At 45.3% G+C, this 20,677-nt stretch overlaps 1 protein-coding gene across 1 annotated transcript in view; it reads right to left on the bottom strand.

The window, feature by feature from the left end:
- Nucleotides 1–3,939: 3,939 nt before the first annotated feature.
- The window catches only part of Itgb3 (integrin subunit beta 3), a 56,808-nt gene continuing 40,070 nt past the window's right edge, over nucleotides 3,940–20,677 (bottom strand). Inside the window, exons 14-18 of the mRNA XM_077801284.1 lie at nucleotides 15,704–15,926; nucleotides 14,659–14,759; nucleotides 12,495–12,614; nucleotides 5,938–6,104; nucleotides 3,940–4,087 (exon numbers count right to left, since the gene is read on the bottom strand). Coding sequence (XP_077657410.1) covers nucleotides 4,022–4,087; nucleotides 5,938–6,104; nucleotides 12,495–12,614; nucleotides 14,659–14,759; nucleotides 15,704–15,926 — 677 coding nt within the window. The 3' untranslated portion in view covers nucleotides 3,940–4,021. The remainder of the gene's footprint in view (nucleotides 4,088–5,937; nucleotides 6,105–12,494; nucleotides 12,615–14,658; nucleotides 14,760–15,703; nucleotides 15,927–20,677) is intronic.

Below are 20,677 nucleotides of genomic sequence, written 5' to 3'. Positions count from 1 at the left end.
GCATACCACATCTTGGTCAATGACCAGCAGTATATATGACAGTGGTTCCATAAGATTATAATACAGCTAAAAAATTCCTGCCACCTAGTGACATCATAACCATAATAATGTTGTAGAATAACGCATTAGTTATATGTAAACAAATCTAATATACTGCCAAAGTAACACGTAGATTATTAAGTACATATTCTGTATTACGTACAAAACACTTAATGATGATAAAGTACTGTTACTAGTTAATGTATCAACTCTACTATATATTTTATCATTATTTTAGAGTATACTCCTACATTGACTGTAAAATACCGTGCCATGTTACATTGGTAGTAGCCTCATATATCTTTGTTTACTATGTGTCCTTTTTTTTGGTACCAGGGATGATTGAACCCAGGGACACTTAACCACTGAGCCATATCCCCAGCCCTTTTTGAGACCAGGTCTTATTGAACTGCTTAAAGCCTCACTAAATTGCTGAGGTTGGCTTTGAACCTGCGATCCTCCTGCCTCAGCCCCCTGAGCTGCTGGGATTACAGGAGTGCACCACCACACCTGGCTCAATATTCATGTCTCACAAGTTTCCAGGTGATACTGATGTGGCTGGTCCTGGGACCACACTTTGACACCCAATACTTGAAGTAAAATTTGGACATGTAAATGGCCCTATAAATAATTTGCCATCAAGCCTTTATTGTTCATGTTTCCCACAAAGGAAGCATGACAGTCTGTTCTGTTGAGGTTGTTGAGGTTGAGGTTGTTGCACAACTTCCTAAATAATGTCAATTAAAAAAAAAAAAACCTCGAAACTGTTAGAACAAACTCTTAGTAATAGCCTATTCATTTTGAAAATATTATTGTCTAAAGAAAAGCTCTGGGGGCTGGGGATGTGGCTTAAGCGGTAGCGTGCTCGCCTGGCATGCGTGCAGCCTGGATTTGATCCTCAGCACCACATACAAAGATGTTGTGTCCGCCAAAAACTAGAAAATAAATATTAAAACTTTCTCTCTCTTTCTCCCTCTCTCTCCCTCTCCCTTCCTCCCTCCCTCCCTCTCTCTCTCTCTCTCTCTCTCTCTCTCTCTCTCTCTCAAAAGAAAAGCAAAGCTCTGGGTCCTGACGGAAACTTCAGTTTACATAGTACTCGTCATTCTGTTACACTTGGAAGCATGCTTACTCTAAAATAATCATTTGTGAGGCAATGACACTTATTCTTTTTTAACCAGAGGAAACAGAAATAACAACACAGGAAGCACTGGACAGCCTTGGGCCAGTTCTTTTTGGAAAACACATTTAATTCACTGTTGCACAACTCAGAGGAGGTGGTGAGGAAGTCAGGAAGGCACTTAAGTAATTTCAGGAAACTTAACAAACAGAAGTGTCTGGACAGTCTAGGAAGGACTGAGAGGTAAAGAACTGACTCCTGATACAGCAACTTCTCAGGAATGTTCAGTTTTCCAACTCTTGTCCACAGACCCTGAGACCGGACATAAAATTACCCCCAAAAGAGCTGGGTACAACCCCTTTGCACTATATTGTCTGATGCCAAAATACTATTTAGATGTTCACCCGATGCCAAAACTAACCCCTAGACTCCATCTGGCAAACAAGCAACACGGGTCTTCAAGGCCTACAAGCCTTGTCCCAGAAGCTCACACAAGAGTTCACAATATTTTTCAATCCTTGGAATACACTGCCTTCCTCTTTCCATAGGGTTTCTTCATGTAAACCATCCTATCTAAAGAAAATGTCCCACTATTACTCTCATAAAATCTCTCTTGATAGCCAAAGGTTATCACAATTAACTTCAGAACTTCTTGGATTTGTGCTCATCCTTCTCTTCCCTTATTTGTCCCTCTACATATTCCCATCTCTTACTGTGAGGGTAATTTACCAGTGAGAAAGGGCTCAGTCATCAGCCTCATTTGTAATTTCAAGGCTTATTCTCAGTGTTAACATCTGGATCAGCTACTTCTTATTGATATGCAAAATAACTAAGAAATAATAACTAAGTGAAACTTAAGTGCTACATCAGGAGACATACCTGCTAACAAAAGTTGGAGAAAGGGTTCTGAGATAAGATAGGATGAGGATGAGATTCTCATTGAGAAGAATGATAGGGATTAACATCTGCTCTTCCCAAAGCCAGGGCTCTCAGATCTTCCAACTAAAAAGCAAACTCTAGCAACATCCCTCAGTTTTGTTGTTATTTGTTTGTTTGTTTGTTTGTTTGTTTTGCTGTGCTTGGCATCAAACCTAGGGTCTCACACATGCTAGACAAGGGCTCTACCACTGAACTGCACCCCAGTCCCATCCCACACCCACAGAATTTTGACTTCATGTTTAATACCATTAAGATTCTGGCATCTCAGAATGTTACATTGGGCCTTCATGGTTGGCTTGTCCAAATCCATACTTTTTACTACTAGAGAACTGAGCCCTAATTCGCATTAAAGATTCCTTAGCTGTGACACCGAATACAGGACTCAGATTTTCTGCTTATAAATCTTTACCCGTTTCTAGGGTGCTAAGACCAGTTTTTAATGTGGGATAAAAGTCAACACCAATGAAGCAACTGCTTTTGCTGGGACAAAAGAACAGTCCTTCTTCCTCAGGAAAGGTCCAGCGTGTCCATACATCTATTCCCACAGGCTCCCAAGAATTGAGGGCCCTTATAGACCCAGCAACTGGGCAACAAATTCCTATGAATGATGCCAAATGGGTGTGTCTGCTTCCCACTCATGTCTGCATGGCTTTTTATACTTTCCTTCTTTGTCATCAAATAAAATTACAAATATAAAGTAAGTATATTTATATACATGTCCCTTTAGAGTAAGCAAACCTCATCATGATTTCAGGTGCTCCCACGAACAAAATAAAATAAAATTGCACTTGTGGCCTCTCAGATTAAAGACTGAGTTAAAATGAGGCTGTCCTTCCTGTAGGAATAGAGGCCACACAAGCTGATACAACTGGCCCATTGTGCCATCCTGGCACTTAGGTTCAACAGACTCATGGGAATGACTCCTTCACAAGACACCCATGAGGTAGGTCAATGCAGCCACCCCTGTGGGTGGATGTAGCACACAGAGGCCCTGGCTTAGGTTGTGGAGCAGAGGTCTGAAGGGGAGGACCTCTGGTGCTCACCATAGCACCCGCCATGGGTCATGAGAGAAGTCTCCAGTACGTAGCAAATATCTGCATCAGCAAGGGTGTGGAAATGGGAGGAAAAGAGAAGGGGCTGGTCTAAGGATGACACTTCTGAACAAACCTCCAGCGTAGAGTTGCCAGGGAGTCAGATCTAAAGGGTCGTGATTATGAACTGGGGAAAGCTGGCCCATCCCCCAGCCATGCAGGACCCTGAGTGGCCCTGCCTTCCTCACTCTCATCAGGTCAACGTATATTAGGTGGCAAGGACTTCCCTTTCAAGAGAACCACAGCTGATCCAGGTGGTGGCAGAAGGCACAGGAAGCTCTCCCCTGACTCTCCCTTCAGCCTGAGGGAAATGTCAGGACACAGAGACACAGGTGACAAAAACCGGGCTGCACGGGCCAGCAGTTCCTGAGAGTCAGACCCGATGCCATAAACTCAGGACAGAGCCGGGGCTTAGCATCCCTTTCCCTGAAATGAGAAGCCTCAGCCCTGCCCTTTTCTTGAGGGAGAAGGGCCTACTAAGGAGAGCTGGCTTCTCACTGAGGTAATGAAGAACACCTGCTCAGCTCCACGTCACCCTCAAGCTAAGCAGGACACATCCCTGCAGGAGGCATCGGAGAACAAAGGCCGAGGAGCTGTGCTCTGGGGACACATCACACGTTTTAAATTAAACATTTCCCCACGTGTAACACACACACACACACACACATACACACACACGCACACACACGCACGCACAAATACTGACATTCTCCCAGCCCACCCCACTCCAAGCCCCAGATCCCACCCCACAAATACTGTCCTCTGTAAACATGATGGCAGAGACGCCCACAATCCTGGCATAGTCTGACAATGATCTGATGATGACGTCTTGTCCTTAAGTGCCCCGATAGGTGATATTGGTGAAGGTGGACGTGGCCTCTTTATACAGTGGGTTGTTGGCCTGTGGAGAGAAGAGGACAGTGAGTGTCTCACAGTCAGTTCCGGGGTCCTCTCATGTCCCAAAGGCTTCGATTTCACCTGAGAGGTTTGCCCAAGACACCCTTCTCTGGCCTAGACTGGATGAAACAGGCTAGGGCTCCTGTTACTCACACTTTCACCTTTAGAATGGGAATGGGCAGGAAAGGAGAGGAGGAAAGATGATGTGGCCACCTTGCGGCTGTTTTTAAAGGGTTAAAATCAGTCCAGCACTTTTTTTTTTTTTTTTGGAGGCCCATCATTCTTTGACAATCCCAAAACCTTCTAGAATAGCTTTCACCCAAATCTGTCCTGTTTTCTCCTCTCGCCCTACTCCTTCTTTGGTTTTTCTCCCCTTTTTCTTTCGCTGTGACAGTGCCAGCCAATGTGAGGCAGAGGGAGAAACGTGGTAGTTGATGGGTGAAGGTCAGAACACAGAGGACTGCTTCGGCCGAAATAATTCTTAATTCGTTTTCATCTCTTCAGTGATTACCTACAAAACTGTCATATTATCAGGGAAAAATAAGCCCCTCACTGGGTTTCTCAAATTATTTTCCAACAAAAAAATGACAAAACCCATGAAGTTAGGCAGTTCTTTCTCTTTTTTTTTTTTTCTTTTTTTCCCCCCTTTGGCATTAGAAAGTGAACCCAGAGACACCTTACAACTGAGCTACATCCCAGGCCTTTTTATTTCTTATTTTGAAACAGGGAGTCACTAAATTGTTGAGGGTCTCTCACTAAATTATTAAGGCTGGCCTTAAACTTGTGATCCTCCTGCTTCAGCCTCCCGATTGCTAGGATTATAAGTGCACACCACTGCACCTGGCTAAGTAGTTCTTAATGGTAACTGCAAAAAGCCCAGCACATTCTTCTGTCCTTTGGAGACTCAGCATGCTCTATATGCTCTTAACAGAAACATCCAAGGTTCTTGGAACTATTGGGTACAAAGTCCTGGGATCACCACCAAATGGGATCAAACTTTTGGCCTAACCCTGGACATTTAAGGAATCAAATGTCATGTAAAAGGTCCAGAAAATAGTTAAGATATGGAAGATGAACCAAAGGAGAATACAGTAAAATTAGTATATAAAAAGTTCTCAATAAATGCTTGTTTGATTGGCTTAAATCAAGATAAACAACAGGGACCAGAAAGAGTCTGATTTGGAAACTACCATTTCATCATTTGGGGGCAAAGAAGAGAATGAGGTAGATTGATGTCCTGCCACTATTCTTAAGTGGCTGACCCCAAAAGGAAGTCCTATAGTTACCTAATTCCCTCCCACAATCAGACAAGCACTGAACTCCCTCGCACTCAGTTCTCTTACTTATGAAATGGGAACACTAATACTCCCCACCACAAAGGTTGTTTCAGGGATGAAATAAGCTAATATATAAAAAAGCATTTAGAACAGTTCCTGGCACATGGCAAACCCTCAGTCAATGTTAGCTATTCTATTTTTTTCTATTTGTTTTTAATGCTTTGGACTTCAATACTATATAATGTATTATTGTTCTCAATATAGGTTTGTCTTGTCTCCCTCAATTGAAGAGTAAGCTTCTTTTCCATTTCTTTACACTGTTGGAGCAGAGCTGGGTCCTGTTTGTTCTATCAGTACTCAAGACGTGGCCCATGGTCACCGGGTGGTAGAGGATCCGGTAGTTTTCAGGAAGCTTAAAGACAACAGTGAGACCATCTCCCAGTTTCCAGAACAGAGGATAATCCGAAAACTGCAGTACTTACTGGATGACCCTGGCCACTCTGAACACCTGCTGTTCCCACTTCAGGTTCTCGAACCAAAGACTCAAGAAAATGCCCAGCCCAACCCAGCCTCTTACTGTGTCCCATTTTGCTCTGGCTCGTTCTTCCTCAAATTTAGCAAACTCTTTCCGGTCGTGGATGGTGATGAGAAGCTTCCAGATGAGCAGAGTAGCAAGGCCGATGAGCAGAATAGCCCCCATCACTGACAGCAGGACCACAAGGATGTCCGGACCCTTGGGACACTCTGCAAGGAAGAAGCAGAGAGCAGGAATCACTTGAACTGGCCATGAATGTAAGACCTTGAGTGTTATTTCAGAGGAACAATGCACTGGAAACGCCTCTGAAGGAAACAGGACAGTTTTAAAACAAATTCATTGTTTGTTTGTTTGTTTGTTTTTAAGGGAGCAATCTTTAGGGGGGGTAATAAGCTGTCCTGAGTGGTTTAAATCTGAGCTCTCAAGCTGCACAAAATCTAGACCACCTGATATGGGTTAACCAACTGTTTTTGTTTTTGTTTTTGTTTTTAATTGATTCTGCTGGGTTTGGTGGCACATACCTATATTCCCAGCAGAATCAGGAGGCTGAGGCAGGAGATTGTGAGTTCAAAGCCAGCCTCAGCAATTTAGCGAGGCCCTAAGCAACTCAGCAAGATCCTGTCTTTAAGTAAAATACAAAAAGGGCTGGGGATGTGGCTCAGTAGTTAAGTGCCCCTGAGTTCAATCCCTGGTACAAAAAAAAAAAAAAAAAAATCCATTTGGCCACTGTGGGTGTAGCCCAGTGGTAGAGTACTCCACAAGGCCCTGGATTCTATCCCCAGGCCCACACACAACAAAAAGAGAAAAAAAAAAAAGAATCAAAAGATTTGGAAACTCTAGAACAATATCCCTATGAAGTGGTCACCAACTACAGCTGAGAGCAGTTGCTCCTTTTACCTGGGACACAGTGTTTTTCCATTTGTGAGAGTCCTCACCACTCTCCCATTTCTTCCCTAAACAGAGGCAAAGTGTGACTTGTCCTTGTGGCTGTACCACTGTACACTCTGGATTTAAATCCAGGCTTAACACACTGTACGATGTGACATTCAGTAACTAATTTTTCTGGATGTCTGTTTTCTATTTTCTTTGTCTTTAAAATGGAGAAAGTATTCACATTCCCTTTTAGGGGTGGGTGGGTGGGGTGCTAGGGACTGAACCCAGAGCCTTGCACAAGGACAGGCAAGTGCTCTACCAATGAACTACACCCCAACCCTTCAAACTCAATTTTAAAAACTGCAAAGAGTAATAATTAAATGAAATATATTTAAAGAACTGAAAGCAATGCCTGGCTCACAATAAATAGTAGGGGGCCATTATTACCAGTGTTCTTCTGATACCCAGCATTTTTATTTATTTGCTAACTGAGCCCCGGTAGACATTAGTGTCTGTTAATTGTGGTTTAGATATTTATATCCTTAAGGGCGATGAACCTTTTTAGCATGCTTAGAGACCAGGAAGCCTGCCAGCCACAGATAATCTTAAAGGTTCTTTCTCAAAATATTTAGTCATCCAGAATCCTACCCCATGGTAAGCTGACTTCCTGTTCAGCCCCAGTCAATAACCAAAGCAGACAGAGGTCCGTCATCCCTCTGAGGGTCAGCTGATTACCCTCTGCAGGTCACTGCTCCCATAAACTTCAGGTGTCTGACAAATGACCTCACTCTGGAACCTCAAGTGTTATGAAACCAGGTGTCTGTATGTATGGGTACTGATGAGTCTGGAGAGGAAGTCACACCCACTTTCCACACTGTCTCCCACCTTCTTCTCTAAACATACACTCGATGCTCACCACACATTACACAAACACAACCACTACCACAAACCAAGTTGGTCCTTTTCCAAACCACCAAGTTACACCCTATCTATAATTAAAGGAACTCCTGGAGAGAGGCTGCGAGGTTCCAGCGTCTGAATTCCCAGGAGTGAAGGGCCCCAGTTTTTCTGGGAAAAGCAATTATGAATTCTCTGGAAGAATGGAGTAGGGCTGACCTTCAAACCCCAAGGTGAAATCTCTTCCTCCTGCATGTTAGTCTGGGCAGGACGGGTAGAATCCCGGGAGGTATTCAGGTGAGAACAACCTGTTACTCATCTGTCCCAACAGGGGTATGTGGCTTCCCAGAAGCAGAAGACAAGATCAGGTGGTCTCTGAAAGGCACCTCCAGCTGCAGCAACAGCCCCAGATTGAGTGACCCAAGGTCAGAGGAGTCTGGGTCGGGTTGGCAGATTTAACAAACAAAATTCTAGGAAGCCCAGATAAATTTTATTTTCAGATAAACAAGGAGTTAGTTTTAAGGGCAAGTATGTACCAAACAGTGCCTGGAACGTACTGTATTTTATCTGGAAACTATCCGGGAATGAACAGGCCCCAGCTCAGGAGCCCATTCCACATGGCCGTTCCCCACATGGCCAATGCCTAGCCATGTGACATACTCCCTTTTACTGCCCTGCCAGGGCTCGGCCCTTCAAAGAGAGCATCTGAGAGGCCATGAGAAAGAGATATCTCCTACTATCCTCTGGGAACCCAGCTGCTACAACCTCCCCAAAGTTGGAGTCCCTAGAAATAATTGGGGCTGGGGCTAAGAGGAGAAGCAGAGCCAGGACAAACAGAGAGGAAATGAGGGGCCCATATTCTTTTTATTTTACTTAATTTTTGTTTTGCTCTTCTTAGATATACATGACAATAGCGTGTACTTTGACATATTATACTAGAGTCCCTTATCCTAACGTGGAGGAGTGGGTCTCCTGACAGGGCACCAACGTTACCATCATCTCTATTCCCCACAACCAGAGGCAGTAGATGGCAGTCTCAAAATCCCAAGCCAAATGATTTGGATAAATGATTCATCAAAAGTACCAGCAAAGACAAGGTGTAGCAAAGAGATGAGATAATGTTAGACCCCAAAGCAAAGACACAATGCCCTTCTGAAATTAGTAGGGACAAAATCGCAGCTAGGGTGGGTGGGATGGCGTGAGGAAATCGTGGTCAAACCAGTCCACCCCTGCTGGCTCCCGGACACACCCCCAGACTCTTCTCTCTCCTTCCTCATGTCAACTGCCCTTGAAGTCGCTAAATGAAATTAAGGTTAGGCCCTTTCTTGACCTTCCTTTTCCCACATAAAGGGCAAAAGCTCTGGGAAGGGCTAGCGGACACCATTCCAGACAGGGCACCAGGCATTCCTCCACCCATGGACATAGCAACGCCCTGGGAGACGTAGATGTGGCAGCGCTTTCCTAAGGAAGGGAGACCTGGGGTAGCTCCTCCAGACTTTCCTGCCTCCTTTTTCAAACCACCTCATTTTCTTCCCTCCCCAAGCAGCCAAAATTCTGGTTAGCAGATATCAAGATGCACATACACTCACTTTTCCTCTAGGAATAATCAGACCTAGACAATCATTCAGAACCTCTTTATTAACTAACTTCTTGGTAGATGTACAGGGATATAGCAATAGGTAAGACAGACATGGTTCGTGTATCCGCACAGCATAGGATCTGAGCAGAGGAGCTGATTAAAGAAGCAATTTAATTCTAAATGTGAAATGAAGGCCCTTCTAAGGAAGCACAGAAGAACCAAACCTGGTCAGCAGTATGGAGGCCAGCGGGGGACGGAGAAGGCTTCTTGGGGGAAGTGATGAGCCTAAAGCAAGAGGCACTCAAATGTTGGAGTGTAGCCCAATTGCCAGGAACACTAACAGCACAGAGGTGTGGTTTGTGGAAGTAAGACAGGGCTCAGGACTGTTCTTTGTTGCTGGGGATTGAACCCAAAGTCTCATACATGCTAGGTAAGTACTTTATCACTAAGTTATGACCCCAGCACTGGGTTGTTTTTTTTTTTTTAAACAGGAAAATATGCTAAAGTTTGAGAACCCCTGCTCGTGGGCCAAGGGCTAGCAAACGATATAGCCCATGAGCCAAATGCAACTATCAACTCTCTCTGTAAATACAGCCATGACCACTTCACAGAATAAATATGAATGGCCAATGAATACACAAAAAAATGTCCAACATCTCCAGCAATTAGAGAAATACAAATTAAAACTACACCAAGATTCCATCTCACTCCAGTCAGAATGACAACCATCAAGAATATAAGTAACAATAAGTGTTGGTGAGGATGTGGGGGAAACGTACACTCATACATTGCTGGTGGGATTGAAAATTGGTGCAACCGATAGGAAGGGCAGCAGAATACAATAGACACTAGTATGGCTGTATGTATAAACGTGGCTGTAAAACCCATGTGACACTGTAATCTGTACATGTGGAAAAATAAGAATTCATACTCCATTTGAATCAAATGTATGATATGTCAAGATCATTGTAATGTTTTGAGCAACTAATAAAAAAATTTAAAAAAAAAAGAAAATTGGTGCAACCACACTGGAAAGTATCCTCAGAAAACCTGGAATAGAACCACCATTAGACCCAGTTATCCCACTCGTCAGTACATACCCAAAGGACTTCAAAGCAACATACTACAGTGACACAGTCACATCAATGTTTATAGCAGCCCAATTCACAATACCTAACCTATTGAACCAACCTTCATGCCTTTCAACAGATGAGTGGATAAAGAAAATAGGGTATATATACACAATGGAATACTATTCAGCCATAAAAAAGAATGACTTTATGACTTTTGCCATAGATCTGGAGACTATCATGCTAAGTGTAACAAGCCAATCTCCAAAAACCAAAGGTCAAAAGTTCTCTCTGATATGTGGATGCTAATACACAACAGGGGGTAAAGAGAAGAACAGAATTTCATTGGATTAGACAAAGGGGAATGAAGGGAAGGGAGAGGGATAAGAATAGGAAAGACAGTAGAATGAATTAGACATAACTTTCCTATGTTCATATATGAATACACCACTAGTGAAACTTCATTCTTGTGGCACAACCACAAGAATGAGATCCTAATTAAAATAAATTATGTACTCTATGAATGTACAATATGTCAAAATACACTCTACTATCATGTATATCTAAAAAGAACAAATAAAAAAATAAAAATATATAGCCATGGTCCACAAGTTTACAGAATATCTATGGCTGCTTTCCTGCTATAATAGCAGGGCTGAGTAGCCACAGCAGAGACCATATGGCCCTTGAAACCTAAAATATTTTGGTCTTTTGCAGAAAAAAAAAATTCTGGTCCTTTGTCTAAAAGATGATTTGAAGAAATTCTTACAGCTATGAATGTCAGGATACCAACTGATTCAAGTTCAGCCTTCCAAGGTTGTTCCTTCGTTCTCGTGTGTGCCCAGCCTCCACCATTAACAGTCCTATCCCACTGCAATGACGTTATTGATTTCCATGCCTGTCTCCCCCATGGCCTGCGAGCACCACATCTGCCTATTTACTGTTAGTTTCAGCACCTAGCCTAGTATCCAGTCTATAGTAAGTATTCCAAATTATTTTCTAATGATTCATATCTTAATCTGTTGTTTAAGGGCAAAGAAGGTATATGGTTTGGATATGCTTTGAGTGTGTCCCTGGAGCATTCATGTGCTAAAAGCTTGGTTCCCAACATGGTAATATTGAAGTGCTGGAACCTGTAAGAGATAGGTCAAAGTAATCAGGTCATGGGGAGCATTGCCCTTGCAAGGGATTAATGTAGTTCTCACTGGACCCCCATTAGTTCCCAGCCTGGGTGAGGGTATAGTTCAATGATAGAACACGGGCTTAGCACATGGCCCTGGGTTCAACAGTCAGCATTCACCATGTGGTGATGTAGCCAAGGGGGTCCTCGCCAGAGGATGAACTGATGAAACCACTGATCTTGGACTTCTAGCCTCCAAAACTGTGAACCAAATGAAACCTCTCCTCTTCATACATTTCTCAGCCTCGGGTATTTTCTTTATAGCAGTAGAAAATGGATGAAGACAGAGGCCATGGTGGTGGTAAGGTGAAGCAAACAAATCTAACTGTTGGGTGGTAATCAACCTGTGGTTGGTCTGGTTATGGCGGGGTGGACTCCTCCTCCTTCCAAAGGGTCTTGAGAGCAAGCAATATTTTTAATCTTTTCGGTGTTCAATGCAGCCTTGAGTCAGTGCCAGAAACCTATCACTACATCCTGCCATAACACGGTAGGATCAGTGCCTCCCACCGTCAGGCCTTCCTCTTATGGCAGCAGGCAGGGTACTCATTGCAGCTGTCCTCAGTAGAACTTATGCCATGTGCTAGAAAGTTCTAGAATCTAAATTCCTTATTTCTTGACCTTATTGCCTCCAAAATGCAATGATAGGACTGCAGATGTAGCTCAGTGATAGAACACTGGCCTAGCACGCCTGAGGCCCTGGGTTCCATCCCCAAAACTGAGGGGAAAAAATAGTCACGACATATTTTGTTCCTCGAGGACATCCAAACCCACCTTCTTCCTCTCCTGACCCACCTTCTTATCTTTCTGTCCCCTCAATTAGAAAGTCACTTCCTTGCTGATACTTATGTTTATATATCCCCTCACCAGGGTGATGAACTCTCACCTCGCTTTTAAAGCCAGGTTTAACCTGTTCAGTTTAAGAGGAGTGGTGGGTAGAAAGTCCTGCCTAAGATGGTTCTCTCTCCTGGCGGGTAAAGAAAGGACTTCAGGAGCCACTCACCTGGCTCTTCCACCACGTACAGGATGGACTTTCCACTCGAGTCTTCATAGTACTGGAACCTGACGACGCAATCCTCCTCATTCTTATAGGTACAGTTGACTGCGTCCTTGCCGGTGTCCTCTGGGGAAGGGAGAGGAGAATATGGAAGAATGAAAAACAAGTCATTCCTAGAAGATGACAGCTTTCAGGACCCCTGCCACAGGACTTCTAGAAGAACATGAGACAGGAAACCAACCCTGTGTCTGATATTAGGCAAGATGCCTAGGTTCAAGAGAGCTGGCACGCCTGGCAGTTGCCACTCACTGACCCTCACTGATGTATTTTGTCCCTCAAGGGCCCTTATTGGTTCTGATTCCTTCCTCTGGAAGGGACATGACATAATAACATTATACATTCTGATTCAAATCCTGGCTCGGCTTCCTACCAGCCGCGTGACCTTGGGTAAGTTATTTGACCTCACTCATTCTCTCTTTCTTCATCTATCTTTTAAAAGGGAGATGATCTCCCCACCTTACAGAGTTGGTGGAGACTTTTATGCATAAAATAAACAGACCTTAACACGCAGTAGGCATTTCCTCCCTTCTCTTTCTCTGCTTGCTCAATAATTCTCCATAGTTTGTTTACACAGCCCTTTTAGCTCTTCCATGTCTGTTTCTGATCTAGTGTGCCTCCCACAGTGTTGTCGTTTAACTCTCCAACCTGTTATTCTGTTGGTGACACTGCGGTTGCCCTCCACCAGTTGCACGACATCCTATACTGAGGAACCAGATGGGCAAAACTGATATACCATGAAATTAAGCAAATGTGCCAAGATTCCCACTGCAAATAAGTGATGGAGAGGGACCAGAACATGAATCTAAAAATACATCCAGTGGACCTGAAGTCGACAGGCCATCAGTACTGGTACCACCGCACAAGGGAAAGAGTAAACCTTTCAGGATTTGGTTCTCAATGCATTTCTCCCTTCTGTGGACAAGTTAATTTCCTTGAGACTCAGTTTGCTCATTCACAAAATAAAGGTAACAATAGTACTATCCTTCTACTTCATTAGGTTTGGAGAAAAATATGTAATGAATGAGTAGGAAAGATGCTTTTTTAAATTTTCATAAGTTTTAAAATTTATATAGGTAAGCATTTACCTTTATGATGATTTTGGTGACAAAGGAGGTAGGTAAAGAAATGCTTATCAACTAATGCCCACCTGGTCTAGATGATAAAAATACCTTGACACTTTAGCATACCCTTCCTCTGGGCTAATGATAGAAGTATAGCCCCCTCTAGAAGAAAACTCCCTCTTCAAACTCAATCCCCAAATCCCCAACCTCACCCCAGCCCACTTCTGATATTAATCAAATGGTTCAGAGATCTCACTCTTTTCCATAACACTCCCACCCAAAGCTGACTGCCTGGCCATCTCACAACGGATCTCACTAAAAACGAATTTCCTGCCTTTGTGGGAGATTGCTATCTTCAGAGAGACGGCATCTCCCTAGCACCACCCAGTGCCTCCCGGCCCAGATAACCCCCACATCAGCTGTGCTGACAGCAGCAAAGATCATCTTTAAAATCAAGATGAAGTAAAAGAAAAATAACTGCAGGCAAGAATTTTGCTCCCTGCTGTGTTCGTATTTCTGTCTTATCTCTGGGGAACTCCAGAAAGCCAGAAGAAGGGCTTCAGGATAAAGAGATTTGGGTAATGACCATGAGGGTGAAGGTTTTCCTCCAAACAAGCCTGAGTATTGCTTAACTTTTAATAAAGTGAACTAGCCTACTAGGCTAAGATGAGGTCCACCATAGGCAACCACTTCCCAAGTGTGTGCCTCAGTTTTTTTTATCTGCAAAGTAGAGTACATTATCTTTCTTTCTTTGGGGGTGGGGTGAAGTTAGGGTTGTCCAATTTATACACCCTTTACAAGTTAGGCACAGGTTTTTGCTGGGTCTGTGTGCTTCAGGAATCAGAAAGGGGCACTCTGGAGGGGTCAGAGGAGGTCTCTCAAGAAAGTTAGACTTCATTTCATGCCTGCTGTGCATCAGGCCTGCATGACCAGTTCTTGAAGCAGGAATTACTCTTCCATGTTACAGATGGGAGTTGGGCAGGTTCTGAGATTGAAGTGAAAACATTCAGAACCCAGACGAGTGAGACTCTGAGGCCTGCTGGACTTACTAAGCTCTTTCACAGACTCGATCTCATCGCGGCAGTAACGGGTGCAGGTATTTTTCTCCTGTAGGATTCCCCGGTCAAACTTCTTACACTCCACACATTCCCTAAAGGAGAGAGGACACGGCGATTAAAGCAAGCTGAGGCATGTCCCAGTCCACCTCTGACCTCCACGTACCCAGAAAAACGACTCCTCAGTTTAAAAAATTTAATAACACAACACACACACACACACACACACACACACACACACACACACACACTGTAAAATCATCCTAAGGCCCCAAATAGTCAAGTGTGGAGTTCAGGAGTAAAGGTGTCCTCCTCACCCACAGGCTCCTCATCCGCAGCCAGAGGTCCCCGGGTCCTTTGTTAAACTTCATGTACCAACAAGAATATGTGAGCCCTACACACTTCTGGGAACTTTAAAGTCAAAACTTGTCACAAAACTGGGGGGCCCAGGACAAAATGAAATTATTGTTCAAAAATTACTAAGAACTGTGACAGCAGAACATGCAAAGGCCCTACTAAGCACGGGGCCCTGTATAGCTGCACAGTGCATGCCCATGACTCCAGCCCTGCTTAAAGTGGTAAGAAGACTGGCAGAGCTTCGGACTTGGGGCCTCCTCTGACCCACAAACAGGTGAAGTTTGGACTGGCGAGTTGCCCCTGTCGCACAGTGTCCTCCCCAACTCCAGCCTCCGCAACTCCTACAGAATCAGAACATCAGCACTGGAATGTTCCGGAGAATATCTGGCTTAGCCTTCCTTTCTGAATTTGGGAGTGTTCGAGATGCCACCCTAGGAGAGAGTTTGCTCCAACTGGAATCCAGCTAGTGCTACTTTGGCCCCTTGCCGTTGCCTCTACCTCCAACTCCCCATAGTTGTCATTGGAAAGAGGAGAGAAGCCATTTGACAGGAGCAAACTCTTCTTCCTAAAGCTTCAGTGAGTAAGAGGTAGAACTTTAAGACCTTCAGAGTTGAGGATTCTAGTCCAGGGGACCCTCTCCCCACTCCCCAGCCTCCCAACTCTCTCCAAATTGCCCACTCACTTTTTAAAGGTGCAGGCATCCGGGCAAGTGGGACATTTCTCACAAGTGTCCCCATAGGAGCCTGGCTGGATGCAGACGCAGCTGCCACATTCACACTTGCCCCGGCCGCTGCACAGAAGCCCATTGCTGGACATGCAGGTGTCGGTACGCGTGGTGCAGTTGCAGTAGTAGCCAGTCCAGTCGGAGTCACACAGGCAGTCCCCACAGCTGCACTGGCCATGCCCTGAAAGCAGACAGCCCAAGAGGGTGGATCAGCTAGTGGCTGTCCCACTCCCGTGGCAGCCTGCCACACACTTCCATTCTGCTCTCCCAGCCAGACAGATAATAATCCCCCAGGTCAGCAGGGAACTGGCCCAATATCAGGGGAACCCTACTCCACAGGGACACACTCGGCTCTCCAGATGTTCCAAGGTGTGGAAGGTCTTGGTCTGAATCCCTGCAGGACAAAGGAGTCTCAGGAGCTGAGTTTCCCAAGCCTCCTACCTTCCTCTTGCCCTTGTATGAGGACAAGGCAGATCTTCAGCCTTGAGAACTGGCACAGCACTGAGCCATAGCTTGCACCCACAGAGAGTACCCAGGATCCTGGATGATGTGGCCTGAGACAGCAAAGTGACCCTCAGGCCCCAAACTCTCTCCCTTTGATCTGGCATAGACTGCTCTTCTCTCCAACCAGACCTTTATCATCACTGTCTTCTCCCAGCTGGGTTAGACACCAACATAGGCTCTGATTTGAATGAGCTGGTCCCTCCCACTAACAGCTCAGCCACAGATGTCCGTTATTCTGTTTCTCAAATCGGCTACGTGCCACCTTGCCAGGTGAGCAGCAGGGATCTGAGAGCACATACCCAGGACAGGAAAACTTCAACACAGGGGCCATGGAGGACAGGAGATGCCCCAAGCACAGGGAAGGGAAGATACACAGAGTGCCCCAATACATGGGTGCATGGGGTGGGGCATCCAAGGGGCAGACAGAAGGTACCAAGAGCCCATGGAGTCGGCAATGGAGTTAAGTAAGCAGAAAGAACGGATGTAGCCTACCTCACAGCCTGCTGAGGTCCGGAGTTCTTAACTAAATCCCACAAATGCCGGAGAGAAAAGACAGCAGAGAACAAAAGAAGATGAACGAAAAAAGAGAGATTTTCCTAAGGACAGCAGTACGGACGATCATTAGCAATGACCTTGCAGAGCCCAGCGGCCTTCACCAAGCCTCTGCTGGCTCATCTTTGTTCCTCCTCTGCCCTCAAAAGTTGCAGAGATATTCTCCACAATAAATTGTTTTTGAGTTGTCCACACAGTTCAACTGTCCCCAACATCACCAACACAACTTGTCCTTCTTATCCTGGTCCTCTTCTCAATTCAGAATATGGTGTCTTGGCAGTGAAGGAGGGAAGCCTTGGAAAGCATTTAGACAAAAGAACTGCCTCTGTGTTCCAAACCGACCAAGGAAGGAAGTATTTCCAGTAGGAACAAGCGCCAAAAATAACCACTACAAGGGTAATAAGGCCCAAGAACACCTGTTGAGCATTTAATATGGGTCAAGTTCTTCAATATGTTATCCTATTCATTTCTTATAACCCTGTAGGACCAAAGAGGTTAAGTAACCTGTCCAAGGCCACACAACTTGTAAATAGTAGGAGCAGGGCTCATATTGAAATCACTCTGACTTTAGGTCCCAAGTACTTAGCCTCTGTGCAATAACATAAGTAATGACTTTCCCTTTTTATATTCATATAGTCTTTCTAGAAGACTGCTGTAACATACAGAGAAAGTGGCTTGAACAGTAAAGGATGGAGTCCAACTGGTTGAATTTGACCAGTTGACTCTGATAAGTAGATGCTGATCCATAATGGGGCGACATGGGGAAAATGGAGGAACTTTGATGGGGCAAAATGGAGAGCAGGGTGGGGAAGGGACATGGGGGTGGGAAAGATGGTGGAATGAGATGGACATCATTACCCTACGTGCATGTATGACTGCACATATGGTGCGACTCTATATCTTGTACGACCACAGAAACGTAAAGTTGTGCTGCAATTGTGTACAATGAATTAAGATGCATTCTGCTGTCTTATACACCTAAATAAAACAAATTTTTAAAAATTCTACCAGTGGAGGAAGAACAGACAAGTCCAGTAACTGGGCTTGACACCAGTGAGAAAATTCTAGATGAGACCATTTTAGGAATTCACATTTACTGAACTATTTGAGTGGATGTCACAAGAAGGGAGTTTCTCACTGCTGTGTTTATGGGCCTCGTTGAAGATGTTTCCATCCCCGGTTCCTAGCGTGGTCCCATCCCTAGGTAACTCTAATCATCTCCCTCTCGGGTCATCCTCAATTCAATCCACCCTTTCTCTATAACCATGATTCTCCTTCTTTAAAGCATCGTTTCTCAAACTTGGTGCTTTTTGTTTTGAGGGACTGTCCTGTACCTTGTACAATGTTTAGCATCCTTGGACTTACAAAGGCTCCATCCTGCCTAAAGGATTAAGTCCAACTTTTTAGCAAACACCCATGACTTTGACAGTGAGCACCACATCCTTCGTCCACCGGACCTTTCCACACATTAGCCAACACACAGAGATACTCATTTTCTCCACTATCCTCATTTCCTTGGGTTTCTGTTCAGGCTGTTCCCTCTTCCTAGCTGCTCTTTCACCCTGTGACCTTTACCAAACTCCCCCTCACTCTCAAAGGCCCAACTCAAATCTTTACTCACTCAACAACTTTTTTCTGATCTCCTCAGACAGAATCAACCGAATGCTCCTGGGTTCTCCCAGCATATCTACCTCTATTTCTATCCTCATTTTATGCCCATTTGCTTTCCTGTTTCTTTCTAAATGGTGAGCTCCTTGATGGGAGGGAATAGGCCAGATTAATTTTTCTAGTAACAGTGATTATCATGAAATCTGTTACAGAGCAGGCACACCATTGATGTTTGTTCACTTATCCATTCATTTATTCAACAAATAGTCATCAAGTTCATACCACATGGTGGGCACTGGAGATTCAGAAGTGAATAAAGCCAAGTCCCTTCTATCATGGAGCTTACAACGTAGCCAAATTTCTGGAAAACCCATGCATACCAACCAAGAGATGCTCTGTGTTATATTATTACAGTATTGCAAAGAGCTCTCAGCCCTGGTGGGGAGAACTATTGTCCTCTCTACTGAGGGTAGGAATAGGAGGGAGCCTGGGGTCAGGGGTCAGTCTGCTTGAAGGCAATCATTAACTCAGAATCATCAACTGCATCCCCCTGATGGTCATTTCACAAGACTTTTAAAAGTTGGCTCCTAAACCCCACATAAGGTGACTCATTCTCCAGAATTCTCAATCAGGAAGAAGTGTAATAAAAATCCGATTGTTAATCAGAGGAAAGGCAGGGGCAAAGGGGAAGTACCTTGAACTGCTCTGGAAGCCACATCACTATGTGAGTAGGTGGCCCCAAGGAGTTGGAGGAGGGATGGTACTGGGCCTGAGCTAGCTGGCACCTATTCTTCCAGTGAACCCAGGGGGTACAACCAGTGTCTCTTGGCCTCTGTGGGTCCCTTTGCCCATGACCCCAGCACCACCCTCTAGAAACCACATCAGCATTCAAGATTCAAACACACCAAAAATAAATAAATGCATAAAGAAATAAAATACGACTCAGCCACCTCTTTGCAGCCTTGGAAATAAAGGTGTGTTTCCCGGGAAGGATGGATGGGGAACATATGCCCCCCTCTGGCCAGCTGCCACGTATATCTGGAGGTGTGGGCTGGCAGAAGGGGAAAGCAGACAGCCTCTGAGTCTTGAGGTTGGGTTCCCTAGAAGGACAGCGGGTGGTGAAGATTCTTGTTCAAGCAACTCACTGAGGGAGTGGAGGGGAGGCAGGATATAGTCTAGGGCAAGAGGCAAAAGCCAGCAGATATATGGTCTCAGACAGAGACTGCCTTCAGTCTAAGCCCACTGTGAGCTCTGGAGCATGGATGGCACCACACAGCCAGGCCCACCTTGAGGCAAAGGGACTGGCCTTGCCCAAGGCCTAAGGACAAGGCAGTTCCTGTGGGTCCAGGGCAAGGCTATGGAGAAAGGACAGCTGTGGGCTATCATCACAGCAGCTACCTCACAGCAGCTGGGGGAGGGGTGTAACAGCCAGCAGAGTGAGGCCCCATAGCGTCCACTATGCCTTGCTTTTGACCATGGCTCCTGGACTGGGGAAAGACTGACACCACGGTGGCTTGGCCATACTCAGAGACCTCGGCCTCCTCAGAAACCCTGGTCCCACAGTGTTTCCTTTGTGAGGCAAAACAAAGTGATCTTTGACAAGATGAGGTGCAGGGCCAGCCAGGGAGGGAGGCTGGGAGTGGAAGTGGGCAGTCAGAGCCAACCAGCGGGCTGACCCCAAGCCCTGGCAGAGTCAGCCCTTAAAAGGCAACCACAGTGTGGTCATGTCACAGGATGGGCACCCCTCCAACAGACAGACCAGCCAGGGTTCACAGGAGAGTCAGAGGAGGGAGACAGATGGGAAATGAGTGGAAGAGAGGGAGGTGGGGGAGAAGGAAGAGAGCAGGGGAGCAGGAAGGAGCAAGTGTCTCAGGTCAGAGGGAATGTGATCACTCTCCCTGCGTAGCTGGACTTCCGGCTGACTCACTGCTCCACTCCGGTATGACCCAACCTTCCTTTGAGACTTAGCACACGTCCCACCTCCTCCATGAAACTGCCCAGGCCTCCCCTATCCACGGGGAGTCTCCCCAGGGTGGAGTCCTATAGGGGTAGATTCCCGTAAGACTCCCCCAGGACAACTGACCTCTGCCAGATTCTGCCTCATGCTGTGAATTACGAAGCACAAAGCTCTTATTAACACCTCTCTACCCTGCACCAGGGCAGCACAAAACCTGCTCATAGAGGGTGCCTGATAGATCCGAGCTCATAATGTAGGAAAAGAACCTTGAGGGCTGGGGCTGTGACTCAGTGGGTCCTTGCCTGGCATGT

Source organism: Urocitellus parryii, chromosome 7, assembly GCF_045843805.1.
Source record: "Urocitellus parryii isolate mUroPar1 chromosome 7, mUroPar1.hap1, whole genome shotgun sequence".
Taxonomy (NCBI): Eukaryota; Metazoa; Chordata; class Mammalia; order Rodentia; family Sciuridae; genus Urocitellus; species Urocitellus parryii.
This window is presented reverse-complemented; position numbering and strand designations above follow the sequence as displayed.